Genomic DNA, 16,277 nt, shown 5'->3' with positions numbered 1-16,277 from the left:
CAAACAAATGTTTAAAAATTCGTATCACAATTTCCAGAGTAAAGGATTTATTGCATTAGATTACCGAAATATCTAAAAATACTTTTTGGGTAAAAATATTTTTTTTTTTTGAGTCAATGTAAAAACGTGGTAAAAAAAGTTAGATTACTCGATATAGCTATATTATGTATTTTTTTATATGGTCCATTTTTTTGTAATAAAATTCGTATCTGTTTTTCGATTGATAAAACTTTTGTTTCCGTTTTGTTTTCTCTTTGTGTTCTGCGTTTTTTTTCATTTGTCTCTAAAAAGTCGTCTTTCATATACGCCAATTCTTCGTTTTCAATACAACGTCTACTAGAATATATTAATAGAGAATTGACACTGGTATAACCAGTCAACAAAAATTAAGAGACACACAGTAGAGAGAGAGAGAGAGAAACATTATTAACACATGAGATTGTGATCAACAAAGATGTTCATTGAAACTAAATGCAATCACATAACACTGATGCCAATAATAAACTAAAAATGATGAAAAATGTAATTTCATATCGACAAACATATACAAAGATGACTTTTTCACTCTAGTTTAGAAAAAAGATTTAATCAATTCTATGTCCGATAATAATGAACGAATTTTGAATCTACTAATATTACTATCTTCAGATTTTTAATTTACTAACTATAAGTTTAATCCTAAAAATAGCTTTATGTGCTTGGCTGGTTTGTTTGTAATCAAGTTTTTTTTGTGTTATATTTAGTGAATTGTGGTTTTCTAAGAAAGGATTACTCAATTTGTTTGTTTACTGATATTTATTCTATTTTTTCTGTATAAAAATATAGCCAATTTATGATTGATCACTTTTTAGGAAATTGAAGAAAAGATTCTCTGAAACAACCCGAACATTTATTACATATTTGTATGTTATAACAAAAACTAAGGCATTAGAAGTCAGTAATAGACACTGCGGAAATAAACAACAGACAAGTGTATGTCAAGCGTTTTAAACAACCTAACCAACATTTTTTTACCATTTAGTCCAGGAGTCGGTAGGGCTACCATATTTTTCCAAAAAAAGCCGGACAATTCATTTTTCTCAGTGTTTCTCAATCATATGGTCACCATAGACAATCAGTACAAGCTGATTGCTGAAATTCCGGACGTATGGTAATCCTAGGAGTCGAGAAACATTTGCTAGTTGCGTGCCAAACACCATTGCATTACATTGGCACTCGTTGAAAAAGTTGACACGCTTGCCGGGGGTTGTCGACCACTGATTTTTTTCCCATACATTTTTTTCTATGATAAGCTTTGTACATAGTAACATATTTTTGATGCATCTTATTATGAATAGAATACGACCAAGAAAAAGAAGATGAGAACACAAACTTTATGATTATCATCATCATCATCATTATTAAGTTTAACTTTTCTATTATAGTTATGAATAAGATATATTCAATTATAAAAGGAAAGACCAATTCTGAGATAGATTTACATATAGAATGCAATGGAATCAAAATAATTTTATATGATGAAATGGACATTGCATAATTTAGATTAAAATCAAAGTTATGATCGGTTATTTTTAAACAAATTTTTATGTAATTGATTATTGTAATGATGATGCTGTATTTGTAACAATTTGAAAGAGAAAATTAGAACTGATTAATTCTGGCAAGAAAAAGAAAAATACAAAGAACAGATCTGTACTTAGATGATGAAACAGATACAATTCCACAACAAAGACATCAACAGCCCAAAGGCGATAGAAAAAAAGTTGGCTTCACTGTCATAATTTTTTCACAAGCAAATAATACATTAAAAAATTGAGTAATGAAAGAATTTTTCATTTATAAGTTTTTTAATGATAATCTGATCATATAAATTCCAACAAATCTATCCATTACAACTAAAACACAAAATAAAATATAATTTTATAAATGAATAAACCACCAATGAAACTTTTTGAACTTTGCCTGATCATCAATAAACAATTTAAAAAAAACTATGCTCATAAATAATATTAATCAACTGTGTATCAGAATAAATGAATGAATAATTAGCAAATTGAATGTTTTCATGACCAAAATTCTTATCAATATGTTGACTAAAAACAATTTATAGCCATAAAATAAATAGAATTTGGTATAAACCGATACTATGAACCATTATTCAATACATAGGAAATAATAAAATGAGAATTGATCATCACATTGAAAATGGCTGATAAGAATATTGATGAATAAAAAAAATACACATCTATTTGTATGTATATGTTACATCATTAATCAAATCAAATCATCTTTATCGATAGATATAAAAAAAAATCACCAGAATAGTGTTTGAATATAAATGATACTTCTGTACACATTGTAAATACGATATGATTCATCATAATGATTCTTATGACAATATTTTTGTGATTTGTTTATGAGAAATGAAATCCATATAATAATCGGGTCATTTTTTTTATTCTTCATTGATTTCTATCTATATATTTGTGTTTGCGTTTGTACATTTCTGATTTGTTGATCTAATTTTTTTTCCACAAATAAATTGATGACTATTATGACAGTCATCGATCTATTTGTTTATTCGTTTATTTTTTCTGAGCAATATTTTTGGCTAGTTGCAAATTTTGTTATTTATCGACATTCACATTCTAAACACTGTTTTTCTTCTTATTTTTTATATTCGTTTAATTTGCGAAACAAGTTCGCCGTCATAACCTGTATCATTAGTTTTTCATCAAAATTTAAATAAAAAATATTTTTATCCACATTATCAATCATAGAAAACAAAAAAATAAATAGAGAATCATCATCTTCTGCTACAAATAATGATCACAATATGCTTATCAGTTACATAATTCTTCTAATATTAGCCTGCATAATCGGAATAACATTTCAACAGCTTAAAACCAATCGTATTGCTCGTTGGATTCCTGAACCATGGTATGATTGGTTTTTTATTTTGCTTTTGCCAGTCATAGAATTTTCTTTTTTGTTCTTCTACTTATGTAATACGAGACTTACGTAAAAATAAGAATCATTTTCAGAAGATGGAAACACCCCAAAAGTTAATTTCAAATTATTTTTTGTGTGTTCATCTATTTTTAGCAGCAATAACGATTTCATCTTTAAAAAAAAACAAACCAAACCTTATTATTAAAGTGGAAAATCTAACTTAATTTGTTTTTTTCTATTTTTCTTTTTCAATCGACTGAATTCAGTATTTTCTTCGTTGCAGGCTGCATCATTGAACAATTTTTGAGGTAAATTGTATAATCTAATGAACAAGATTTTTCTCGAAATGTAACAAAGAAACGCCCATATCCATTAGTAAATTTGATCTAAATTTATTTGCCAAAAAAATTGGTATTATTTTTCAAACAGAATATATATTCAGAATCACAATTTTTTTCTATTGTTTGTTTTTAAAATTCTGTAAATAAATAAATTTGAGAAATCTAAGATTTTAACTAGAATAAACAACAAAAAGAAATAAAAAATAAATGAAGAGAAAATTTTGAAATTGAAAATTGAATCATCATTTCAAATTATTAGTAAAAAATGTCAATGGATTGTTTGCATTCATATTTCATGATGATTTCAAAAAAATCTGAACAAACCTAATTCAGTTTTCAATAGGAAGTTTTATTTAATTATTTACAATACAGATCGAATGCATATAAAGAGATTATTTAGTTTATATTCATTATAATAATGATTGAATCTAAAAGCAAAAAAAGGAATATATTGAAAATTTTATAAATGATACAAACAGATTGAAAATATGCGATAAAATTTGTATAAGATTCTAGGAAATTCTTGACAAAAAAAATAAATATTTCAATTTTTTCTCAGACATCTTTTCACGGTAAACAGTTTTTTCAATTTTTTTTTCATTAAATTGTAGTGTTTTTTTTCTCCACAAAGTGATGAATGTAATCAAATATGAATACAGTGGCATCTAGGTTAAATGTGACATCTGTCAACAATTCATCAATCTCTGTGGAAACAAAATTTTCATCGTTAACCAAGATATCGCTTCAATTTAATAAGGAATTTGAATAGAAAAAAAAACAAAAAAAAATGATAATTTCTTGTTTAACTTCTTTTAACATATCGTTTTGTTTGAAATATACTGCATTCACATAAGATTTTATTTTATTTTTTTTTATCTTCTGATATCTGTATATTTCTATAGTTTAACACGTTCACAGCAATGGAAGCCTACTTTTACTGCTGAATTATTTTTCAATATATTACTACCTCCGTATGTATAAAAAAAATCATAAAAATTACAATATTGATTAAAAGCAGACTATTTTAAGTAAAATAAGAACAAAATTCATAAAACATTTTTTTAATTAACAATAAAGAATCATTTTAGAATCGGCGTTCGCTCTCAATCATCGACAATTCTATAGAAATCTATTGCCTATTTTACTCTATGCAATTATGGTAAGCATTTTATTTACAGAGAAAAAATTTGAATAATAAACGTAACTAAAAATAGGGTACATTGATCAATATCATCTTGATTGGCACATCATTATATATTGTCATGAACATTCATATCAATGCAACTTTGTCTTCGATATCAGCGTTAGAAATGATGATTTTTTCCACATCGATTAGTGCCATTGATCCTGTTTGTGTATGTTTTATGTCAAGTTGTTTTCAATGAATCTAAAAAGTTTTTCTCTCATATATTCATATTATTTTGTTTCACTAGGTGTTGGCTTTGTTCAAAGATTTCAAAGTGGAAAAATCTCTTTATTATTTAGTTTTTGGAGAATCATTACTCAATGGTATGTATCATTTGCGTGTACATGAATGTATAACAAAAACTTTTCAGAATAGAATATTTTCTATCCGTACATTTTTCTTGATTTTTTCATTGTCATTTTGTTCACTTTTCACTTTTTGTATCATTATAATTAGATGCAGTCGTTTTAGTTGTACATAAAATTCTATTAGACGCTTTTCATTCAAATACTTCCAGTTCATTTTCTATTGTTACCTTACTTTCAAACGGATTGATTGAATTCACTGTTGTCAGCTTTGGTAGCCTTATTATTGGTCTATTTCATGGAATCCTTACGACAATATTTACGAAAACTATCAGTAAAAACAGAAACGGAAATCATCAAGGTTTGCAAGACATTTTTTATGTTACCCTTAGTGTTGATTTAAATAAGTGAAGGTCAATAACAACAAAAAAAAGTTTTATACGGAACCCATTCTTGATATTTATTAATACCAACGAAATTTTTTTTCGTATATACAGAAATCGAGCCTATCTTGGTGATTATATTGGCATATGGTTCTTATATGATTTCCGAACTAATCGGATGGTCAGGTGTCATGAGCATTATTGCATGTGGTCTGGTATATAAAGTTTTTTTTTCCATAAACATTATATAAACTTTTTTCAATTGAATTTTTTCCAAATGCTAATATTGCTATGTTGTTTGTGCATTATTATATAATGGTCATATTCATGTTTGGAATGATTGTATGTGGAAAAGTTTCAGTCCGAATACGCTTTGGTCAATGTATCATCTCGATCTCGAATAACGATAAAAAGTTCGATTGAAAGTTTGAGGTAAAAAAAATAAATTGCATTTTATTCCCATCTATATCCACGGATATGTTGTTTGTTAAGGATTTATTTTAGCAAAATATAAAAAAAGTTGACTAAATATTCAAAAAAAAATATCTTATGATATGCATAAAAAATGTGTTATTCGCACATCCAAATCATTGAACATGTAATGCATCGAAAACAACCAACCAATCATTTTTCTGATTTTTTTTTCATATTTATGTAATATTTTTAGTTCCATTTGCGATAAAATAATATTTATATTTCTTGGAATGGTTCTCATACAAAATGAACACAATTGGAATTGGATATTCATTTCATATGCGATAATATTCTGCATCTTTTATAGATTTATCGGTAAATTATTTATATACATTTACTCTGGATATTAAATATTAGATGAAATGAATGTATATGGTAGACATATATATATCCATGTATTCAGCATTAATAACATAAATATTGTAATATATCCTTTTTAATCAGAACAAAAATAATAATATTTATTGATAATCAATTTCATCATCATCATTTCCATATAGCAATCATAATGTTGACTTTTTTTGTCAATCATTATTGGATTAGTCGATGGTCAAAATTATTGGCTAGACGTTGGATAAAATTCAAGGAACAAATTCTTTTGGTATGTAATGTGATAATATGTTCAAAATATCTGTTTTTCAATTGTAGTGTATAGGAAACATTATTTTTAATTACTATATGGTTATTACCAAGAAAAATAAATGTTCAAACATAGTAAAATATTCATGTATCCTTACATTCATAGTATATTGGATGCTAGGATAAATTACTCCCTATTGACTACATAACCAATGATGTTTGATTTTATTATTATCATTATTATTATTATTATATCATACATCAAATGATGAACGGGAAATTTATTACATATAAATTCTTTTGAGAATATGGAATTGAGAAAAAAACAAATTCTATGGGAAAACAAAAATGGTGATCTCTTTTTTTTGAAATAATTTGTGTTTTTCTAGTAGTTTAAGAGGAGAATAAATTCCGGCAATTGTTGTCATATATTCGTAGTGAGACGAAAAAAAATTTTAGGCCTAAAAAATGATTTGTTCGTCAAAACGTATCGAAAGTCATAAATTTTATTTAATTTTATCTACATTATCCTCATTACTAATCTGAGGATATTCATTTTGATATACATTATTTTTTTCAAATCTAGGTCCATGTTGGACTTCGTGGTGCAATAGCATTTGCATTAATTTCCACATCATACAATGGACAAGAAATAAATCATCATGAAGAATATATATCAAAATTGGAATCAACAAAAACAATAATGGATAGGAATTTTTTCTGGCAACAACATCAACATTTATTGGCATACAGATTGGTCGATATATTGATTTTCATAAGAAAAAATCAACTTTGTATGAAGGATAAAAGTATATTATCTAGGATTTTAATATTCTGGAATAAGTATTATCAAAAAAACAATAATGATGGCTCTAGTTATATTAATTGTTATGATTTACAATCAAAATCATCATCGCCGATAAACATGTCAACATATCATTTATTTCAGACAACGACATTATTCATAATAATATTCACCGTATTTATCATGGTATAAACACAATAAATGTATGTGCGTTTTAATATTGATTTAATTATTTTGAAATGGGAAAGAATAGGGCTCTACCACACGACCTTTGTTAACTTATTTGAAGATTGTCATCGATGACAATGATAAAAGACAAACTAAAATATCAGACAAATCACCATCCGACTATCGTCTACGACTGAAATCAAATGAACAACTCTTTGCTAGTCTTAATAATCAGGTATGTTTATTGTGGTGTAAAAAAATCAATCGAATGACTTTTTTCTCATTATTATTATAATATAAAAAAACACAACTAATGATTACACTTTTGTATCTGACATCTTATGAATTCAATCCTAAACAAAACAAAACAAATTGAAAAACAAATAAACAAACAACAAAAAAACGGCTTCGTTTCAAAATTGATTCGTATTCGTTGTTGAAAATGTTCATACTTTTTTGGGGCTTGAAATGAAAGCTATTCAATGATATCAGCAAGTCAATATTCAGTCTGATGATGGCATCAACAACAACATCAATTCAAAATGACAAAATATCAACAAGATTTCGAGTGAGTAGAATTATTTTTTCCTTAGATTTAAATTTTATTTTTATGTCACGCTATTGTTGTTGTTGTTGTTGTCAATTTTTATCATCACCATCGAGAATGATATTTGAAAAAAAGATTTATGTTTGTTTACACATCTAAACATTAAGTGCGAATATAAACATAGAGTTGATAATATCGAATTTCGTTTCTATCTATAGATGGAAAAATACTTCGTTTTCAATATGATTTTCTTTTCAATCAACAACTATATGAATAACAAGAAAAAAAATCGAATTTTTCTAGGAAATAGTAGCTTATGTGGTGAATTCAACGAGTGGATAGAGACAAAATTATTGGAAATGAATGACGTCATCACTTAAACATCTTTTTAATTCTACATACGTACATTGTTCATAGAATTTCAACAAAAAAAAAATATTTTCATTCATTTGCAAACATTTATAATTTGATAAGTTTGAAAAAAATTGATACATCATAACAATTATCAAATGTTGTTCTTATGTAATCATTTAAAAAATTACAATGAAAAAAATTTAAATTAATTTAATATTTTAACAATTGTTTGTAAGTAATGAACTAAAACTTGCTAACAACAACAATAGATGAACTTAAAAATTAGATTAAATTCTATGTTCGTGAGTGGGTGTCATTAGGTATTACACATAGCCTGAAAAGATTATCGAATAGGCCGATAAATTTTTTTTCTTGAAAAATATTTCTTATTTTTTTTCATCATGAACGATTACAGACAAAAAATAATAATGAGAATTTCAACATCAATTTAATAAACACACACTACGGCTAAATTTATGGTACTGTATCTTTTAAAATAACAAATTTTTTCCACATAAGAATTTGAAATTCTTGTGTCTGGAACATTTTCAAAACTTTCCAGATAATTTAAATTCATTGTTCAACACTTGATGTATATTTGATGACATTGCCAATAATCTATACACAAATTAGTAATGAAAATAGTTTAAATAAAACGATTATAAAACGACGATAAAACTCAATTTAAAAAAAATCAAACATAATGACAAAGACCGAACGTCCTCTTTCATTCATTTTAGTTGTTCGTTCAGGAAGTTCCTAAAGAATAGTTTTCCCGGCTATTAGAAAGATTTAAATCATGCATTCATGGTATACATCAATAACAAGACAAAAAAAAATTATATCATAACCTAACCTTACCTCTGATTATACAATAACAATAGCATTACAATATAAAACAGGACATTCACTGAAAAAGTTTTGGCTGCTAACCAAAAAAAAGAAAAAAGTTCAATAAACACATATTAAATGAAAAGAATCGAGAGAGTATATGAATAGATTGAATGTAGAAAGTATCACTTTGATTAATGATATTGTCGCTTACTTCATTATAAACGGTTTTTTTTCTGGTTGTCACTTTTCAGTTACAGTTAAAATGGGTAACCTTGAGGTTGTAACTTTGATAATACGAAAAAAAACTCCATGATTTTTCTATGTTCGAATCTAATGATTAAATGAGTTGCATAGGTTTTCTATTTTCTCACACAATTTTTTTGTTATTAAAGCGTCAACGAGAAGCCATTGCGTTTTCCGTGCCTGTTCTTAGCAATGATTAGATCAAATTATTAAATTTGATTAACAAAATTTAGTTAGAATTTAAAACTATTGTTTTTATAATTTATCTCACAATTTTTAGTGAAATTTAATACAGATAAACTAGATATATATAGGAAATGCCATTATTATTTCAGATTGTGATAATTTTTATATATTGTCATATATTCTCCAATAATAATAACAAAATTAATTCAAAATAAAATTTTCTTCATTCGACATTCATTATAATGTCATGAATAATTCAATGTTTAGACGCATTTAAATCTAAATTTGAATGAAGAATTCAGGAAGAAAAAGTTACAGATACAGATGATTAGATGATGCTAGACTATGGTTTTAATTTTTTATTTATGAACCTATCATACTTGAATACCGTTTCAAGGTTATTCAACCAAAAAAAAAAAAAAAAAAAAAAATAAACCATGAAAAAAAACTGTGCATGAACATCTTAAACTTGAAGATAGAATAAAAATCTAATTATAAAACATAGTTAATAGGAATTGGAATCATGGTTAATTTAAATTCTATCTTTTATCATATCATAGATGATTAAATGGTTACAATCTGGATATCGTTATTTTCGACAAATGCTGATACAACCACCTTCTCATCAAAATCAAATCGATTTTTCTCATGACGATGATTGGAATGATGGTGAAATTTACGATCCTTCGAATAAATTTGGGAATGAATCAGATTTTCATCATCCATACACAATGATTATTATCAGTCATGTTTTATCAAACAAGTAAACAAAAAAAAATTTTTTTGCTTTGAGTTTTTATATTTTTTGTCCTTTATTTCATTTACAATTAACAATGGCTGATATATTGGATAATCATTTGGTGGAAAGTTCCTCAAATCATTCAGTCACCAATAGCACCACTACAAGATTTCAGAATTTCAATAGAATTCACAGAAAATTATTTTTGAATGAACAAACCGAACAAAACTTTTCAAATAGAAAAAAATTATGGTCGTTTAAAACATTAATTTCACAGAATTTATCACACTTTGGACTAATTTTGGCAAATTTCAGAACAAAAATTGTTAGTTTCTTTTTAATTATTAATGGAAAAATAAAAGCAATGGTCAATAAATGCAACTTAAGATCATCATCATCATCGATTGTTCATCCAGTAACCATCGACACTCGATCAGATCGATTTTAAATGACGAAAATTCGGTTAATGGATACAGAAATATTGCCCAAAACGGACGAGAAAAAAATATCAATAATAGAAATCGATTCAATCTAAACATTATGACCATCTGGTCGATATTTGAGAAAAAAATTATTAGATCAAAATAACCATAATTCACTCGATTCAGCAAGAAAAAAATGGCAATGAAAGGTAGTGAAAAAAAATGCTTGTTTTATAAGCCAATATTATTAATTTGATTCTTTATAGAACATGTACATATTGACAAAACATATATTGAATTGAAAGACGAAATTCTTTTTGGTGTGTGAATTGAAAAATTAGCCTCATCATTTTTTTCCACCGATACACACACATCAAAACATATGAAACAAATGGGAAATTTTGTGGTAAAAAAAAAATTTCTATGTACATTAATAATTTCCCAGATAATTCAAGAAAAATTCATGAAAAACATAAGTACCCAAATGATATAATGTGGATGTATTGATATCGATTGAAATTGGTCACCAATAAAAAAAAGACAGAAAAATATTTTGTATGAAATATACAAATTCTTTTCATTTAGTTGAGAAAAAGAAATGAAAGAATCCATTTAAATGAACCACAGATGTGCACATAAACACATTTACCACATACATCAACTTGAATCCAGTTTTTTTTCTCGTGAATTTTTTTTCGCTTTCAAAGTATACATTGCACTGTTTATGCTTGGTAGATTTTCAAATACTTACTTAATTCCAAGTGTTTCCAAGTTGGTAAAACTTGAATAAAACAAACATTGAATCTATCCATTATAAAAAAAAATTCTAATTGTTTGACATTTTTTCATCTTATTGATTAAACAAAATAGAAGATAAATTCTGATCAACTACAAAAAAAATCTACAAATATAATGTATCATCATGGAAAAAGAAATCAGATTTTTATTTCTTTCATCCTCACTATACGGTAGCATCTCTCATCATGGAATTTTACTATTATGTGTTTTTTCTCCAATTTCTCTTTTAGTCAAAATTAAAATCGAAAATAGAAAAGTGAATTCTAGTCTCATTATCGTCATAGGGATCTTTAATAGAATCAAATTAAATTTTTTTTAATTCCGAGGAATCGTTTTCTCATTTTCGTATCATTACAAATAATGATTATATTGGCGATGATGATGATGATTATTCGTATCGTATTGATTTTTAATGATTATATTGATGATGATTGCAGTCATGAAATAGGAAATTTTATGTGTAAAACATCATAATAATCAAAATAGCAATAAGCAAATGCAATTTTCATTAAAATATCGAATGAAAAACAAAAGAATTTTCAGTGCTATTGATTATATGTGTGTGCATGTATTTAAGATTGAAAAGAAAAAAAAAAATGTTACATTAGGATATAAATGTAAACGAATAAATCAATTTGAAATGATGCTTGAGACAATGGCGATGATAATTTTTTATAAAGTGGAATGAAATTTAAATTTTTTGAGAAAAACACTTACAGACACGAATCTGAATGGAAATGACAACAAAAGAAAATAATAATAACACAATGAAGGACTCAAAGATGAAAAAACTGATTTCCAGCAACAATAAAAAAAATGATGATATCTTTTTTTGGGTATGTCATTTGTCCACAATAAGTGTTGAACATCCCAAACATACTAATTTCTGTTAATAAATTCAAAAAAAGTTGAATGATTTTTTTTTGTTGGTACGATCTGTGTATAAATTCATTATTTGATGAATATATGCGTGTTTCAAAGCAAATATTTGTTGTTTATTTTCATTAGACAAGTCATTATCTGTTTGGAAATCATTCGAAATAATTCATGTTCCATGGATGCTATTAGTTTGAATATTTTTTCGACCAACTCGTAAAAAAAATTATGCTCACTTTGCTTAGTAGAATTAATATTGGTAGTATTCCCGCCGTCATCACCGATCAATGGTCGAATATAATCTTCAACACGATCGATAGTTGTCATTAGTTTGTCATTTAATCGTCTTCGTAAACGATTGAATTTTTTTTCGATTGCATCTGTGTTTTACGAATGTAAAATTCAAAAAAAAAATCAGATTATAGAATTTTTCACCGGAAAATTCTCATACCTTCATTAAAATTAGCCTTATTATTTGCTACGAAATTATCCACATGTTCTAGATATCGTATACATTTCTGTATGTGATGTATGGCCGATTTTCGTAATATTTCTCTATCTGTTATTGATGGTGATGTTTGTGTTGATTCTGTCACCGGACTTGATAATGATTGCGCACTTTGATCTGCAATAGTGGATTTCTGTGATGAAATGACAGCTGAAGAAGAAGCCAAATTATTTAATTTAATTTTTTTGACAATTAAAACCGAATCCAACTTGATAAACTTTTCAATTTCATCAAATGGTATTGCTTTTGTCTTTTGAAAATAATTTTGAAAAATTTTTGTCATTTCTGATTGCGCTTCATTTGATTCTAATAGATCTAGAGCTTTTGGCTGTTGTTCGTCGTTAGTTTCAAGTTGAATTTCTGACGATTCTTTGCTTCGGATTATCATTTGTGTTTCTTGATTTGATGGTTGTTCATCATAGTTGTTAGGTTCATCTGTATGATTTTTCACAGTTTCAAATGTTTCCAGTTCATTTTTTATATTTTTTTTCGCTTCTTTTTCGGTCAATTCGTTGTTTCTAGTTTTTGATATCAAATTTGTTTTTAATAATGATGACAGCGTTTGTTTCATATCAGCCAATTGAAAAAGGTTTCTTCGTATTATTTTATTGGACAAAGAAATGCGTGGCTTTAAGCTATTTTTCTTTTCAATCATCGCACGAGTTTCGTTTTTTTCATGAAGCAATTCTTTGTTAATAGTGGCATAATCTATTTGATAATTTTCAGATACAATCCTGATACGAAATTCTTGATCGGATTGTGAACGACAAATATAGATTGAATCATCTGCTGAAAAAAATAAATCAATACATCCTGACTGTATTTCAACTGTTGCTGGTTGCGTTATGGGCAGAGCATTTTTATCATTTTCAAAAATCTTTAATGTTTCAACATGGACGTACATTTTTGCGTCAGCTTCTAAAACAAAATTTTTGCTTGGATTTAATGAGCTATTTATGATGAATTTTTTTTCAATTTTTTCCCCATAGAAAGAATCAAAACAAAATCGAAAGGCTTTCTCTGAATTTGTATTCAATCGTCTGAAATCATTCAGTTGTAGTCTATTTTTCCGATTCAATTTCATAATAATCAATGAGTTTGAACAATTCTTTCGAATGTTATTATCTTCTATTTTGATTGCTCCATCAATCCATCCGATTGGTCGTTCAATAACGCAATTATTAACATAATAAATTATCCATGAGTGTTCATCCTTTATGGTAGTATCATTGATCGAATCATCGATCAAATAATAGTGATTGACTTGATTGAAAAATGACTGAAATTTTTTATCAATCAATTCGAAATGATAATCTGTCAACACATTGGCCATCGATGAATCTATTGATTTTTCGAGAAATGAAATCTGAGATTTTAGAGAATCCGTCATTATTCACATTCATAAAGAAATAATAAATAACAAATTTCTTACAAAAATACATACTTTTTTATAAAACCTATTGTACATTGTTGACTATTCATTGTTGAATAAATCGAATATTCTTGAGATTATCATTCATCGAAAATAATTTAAAACGCTACAATTGTCGTATATGATGATTATGTATTGTTTTTATTGTTGTTTATCGAAATGAATATCATCTTTTCAAAGATCATTACGTCGGTTGTATTGTTTACTTGATTCAATATTAGAACTGAAAAATACTTTAAATATTTCGCGTTTGTGTTAACGTTAAGTTTGGAATTGTTTTTTATTCATTTGTTGCAAATCGTTTCCGATATAAAATTAGAATTTCTGTTCTGGAAAAATTGCATAAAATTCGATCAACGATTCAATTTTGTTTAAGAATCACACAGCAGCTTGAAAGCTTGAATTTAATTCCATTCTCGAATTCATTAACTAATGATTATCGTAATTGAAAATCATAAAAAAGAAAAAAGTTCACTTTATTTCGTTTTGAATAACAAAATTTGAAGGGTCACTTGGACCATTATAAATATGACTGGTCCAAAAAAACGTTTTCTTTCATTCGTGTTTTGTATGTGTATTGATAATAGAAGAGGATGTCAATCCCAAAGTGATGGTTCATTTAATAATAATACAAATGCTAAATTTAATTAACTTTATTTTCATTTTTATTTTTTTCTTCCTTCATACACATGGAAATTGTAATTTAATGATGATGATTTAATATAAAATGAATTCACTCTCTCTCTCGCTTTCTCTTTCTCGATGCTATCAGTTTCAGATTCTGTCGGTTCGTGTATATGTAATTTTGTTCATTGTACTTGACATTTATGTCTATTCGAGAATCATCTAAATAAAAAAAAATCGTAGAATTTTCATTTTCTTCTCATTTTTTTTTGTTCATTGTTGGCATTGCGTGATAAAACGATGAATGAAAACATTTGTGAAGAAGAAAAAATTCCTATAGAGCTTCATCTTTCATACAGTATATATTACATGTATAGAACTTTTTTTTTATAAGAACGTCTGAGAGTTTTCAGACAGAATTTTAATGTATTTTAATTTTGTTATTATATTATTTGTTTCCGTTCATTCGTAGCAATAGAATAATAGTCTATTTATTCTTATTTTCTTTCATCATCATCAGCATCATTATTGCCATTTATCAACTGAAGATAGATAAAGAAATGCTTGAAAAAAAAATTTCATAGTTAAATAAGGTGAGCAATGCAAACAAACGCATTCTTTACAGTCCAAAAAAATTGTTTGAAAATGTGGTTGAACCAAGAGAGAGCTATTCAATTAGTTAATCCCAAAAGAATTGGACATGTGATGAATATTTACATTTATTTGAAAAGAGCAAAAATTGTCCACTTTTATTGTAATCGGGGATTTTTTTTTGTTTCATTTGGAATGATGTCAATGATGATGAAAATAAAAGGAATGCAAACACTTAAATAGGAATAGAATTTATAAAAGTCATGTGAACTGAATAGAGAATGGATGAATAAAAAGTGAATTAAATTCTTTACAGCAAGACGTCTTTTGAAATAATAAAATATATGAATGGTTTAATGATTAATAAAAAAGAAATCAGAAAGTCATTGTGTCCGACGACGATGATAAATTTATTACGTGCTTTTTTTTGCCAAAAAATTGTGGTATCATATGATTCCAATTTTTTAAATCAATATCATTAGTTGGTAATGACCATAGCGACCGTAAATTTTCATTCGATTAATCAGAGCTCATTGTTTTTTGGTATGGTTTCATTTTTTTTTACTTTTTGCGTAATAAATGATGCGTAAAAATTTATGCTTTTTGGCTGTTTTGAATTATCGAATCATTATAGAATGATCGACATTTTTTTATGAAGCTAATTGTTTGAAAAGTTTACAGACTAAGAGATTTTTTAAAATGTCATTTTTCACTTTTTTTGAAATCGTCAGCAAAAAAAAAATTTAACATCTGACGCACGTTAGATCAAATTTTTTTTTCTTTCATTTGTCTTCATCATTCATAAATCTTTGATGGTCCGAGTTTTATTTTTCTTTTTTTTTTTGGCTTATTACTTGCGTCAAGAATTTGTTTTTAACCCTATTACCCATGTTAATTGGCTTAACTGTTTATCATGTTCATCATCATGAT

General features: G+C 26.5%; 3 protein-coding genes across 3 annotated transcripts; 2 read left to right on the top strand and 1 right to left on the bottom strand.

The window, feature by feature from the left end:
• The first annotated feature begins 2,639 nt into the window (after nt 1-2,639).
• LOC124491545 (uncharacterized) lies at nt 2,640-11,067 on the top strand. Its single transcript, XM_075735237.1, has 9 exons — nt 2,640-2,940; nt 5,835-5,956; nt 6,142-6,242; nt 6,807-7,211; nt 7,279-7,428; nt 7,669-7,761; nt 9,918-10,120; nt 10,226-10,727; nt 10,785-11,067. Exons 1-8 carry the CDS (start codon nt 2,837-2,839, stop codon nt 10,542-10,544), a joined length of 1,497 nt encoding a protein of 498 aa, XP_075591352.1. The 5' UTR covers nt 2,640-2,836; the 3' UTR covers nt 10,545-10,727; nt 10,785-11,067.
• Nucleotides 4,232-5,195, top strand: LOC142598189 (sodium/hydrogen exchanger 2-like). Its single transcript, XM_075735382.1, has 5 exons — nt 4,232-4,264; nt 4,371-4,452; nt 4,508-4,648; nt 4,727-4,802; nt 4,936-5,195. The coding sequence occupies exons 2-5, from the start codon at nt 4,450-4,452 to the stop codon at nt 5,193-5,195; spliced, it is 480 nt and encodes a 159-aa protein (XP_075591497.1). The 5' UTR covers nt 4,232-4,264; nt 4,371-4,449.
• Nucleotides 11,068-12,291: 1,224 nt separating the features above from the next.
• LOC124491763 (uncharacterized) lies at nt 12,292-14,090 on the bottom strand. Its single transcript, XM_047054463.2, has 2 exons — nt 12,644-14,090; nt 12,292-12,572 (listed from the first exon to the last, which is right to left on the bottom strand). The coding sequence occupies exons 1-2, from the start codon at nt 14,088-14,090 to the stop codon at nt 12,292-12,294; spliced, it is 1,728 nt and encodes a 575-aa protein (XP_046910419.2).
• Nucleotides 14,091-16,277: the final 2,187 nt, after the last annotated feature.

Source organism: Dermatophagoides farinae, chromosome 1, assembly GCF_024713945.1.
Source record: "Dermatophagoides farinae isolate YC_2012a chromosome 1, ASM2471394v1, whole genome shotgun sequence".
Classification (NCBI taxonomy): domain Eukaryota; kingdom Metazoa; phylum Arthropoda; class Arachnida; order Sarcoptiformes; family Pyroglyphidae; genus Dermatophagoides; species Dermatophagoides farinae.
Note: the sequence above shows the minus strand (reverse complement) of the source record. Positions and strands in the feature narration are given on the sequence as shown.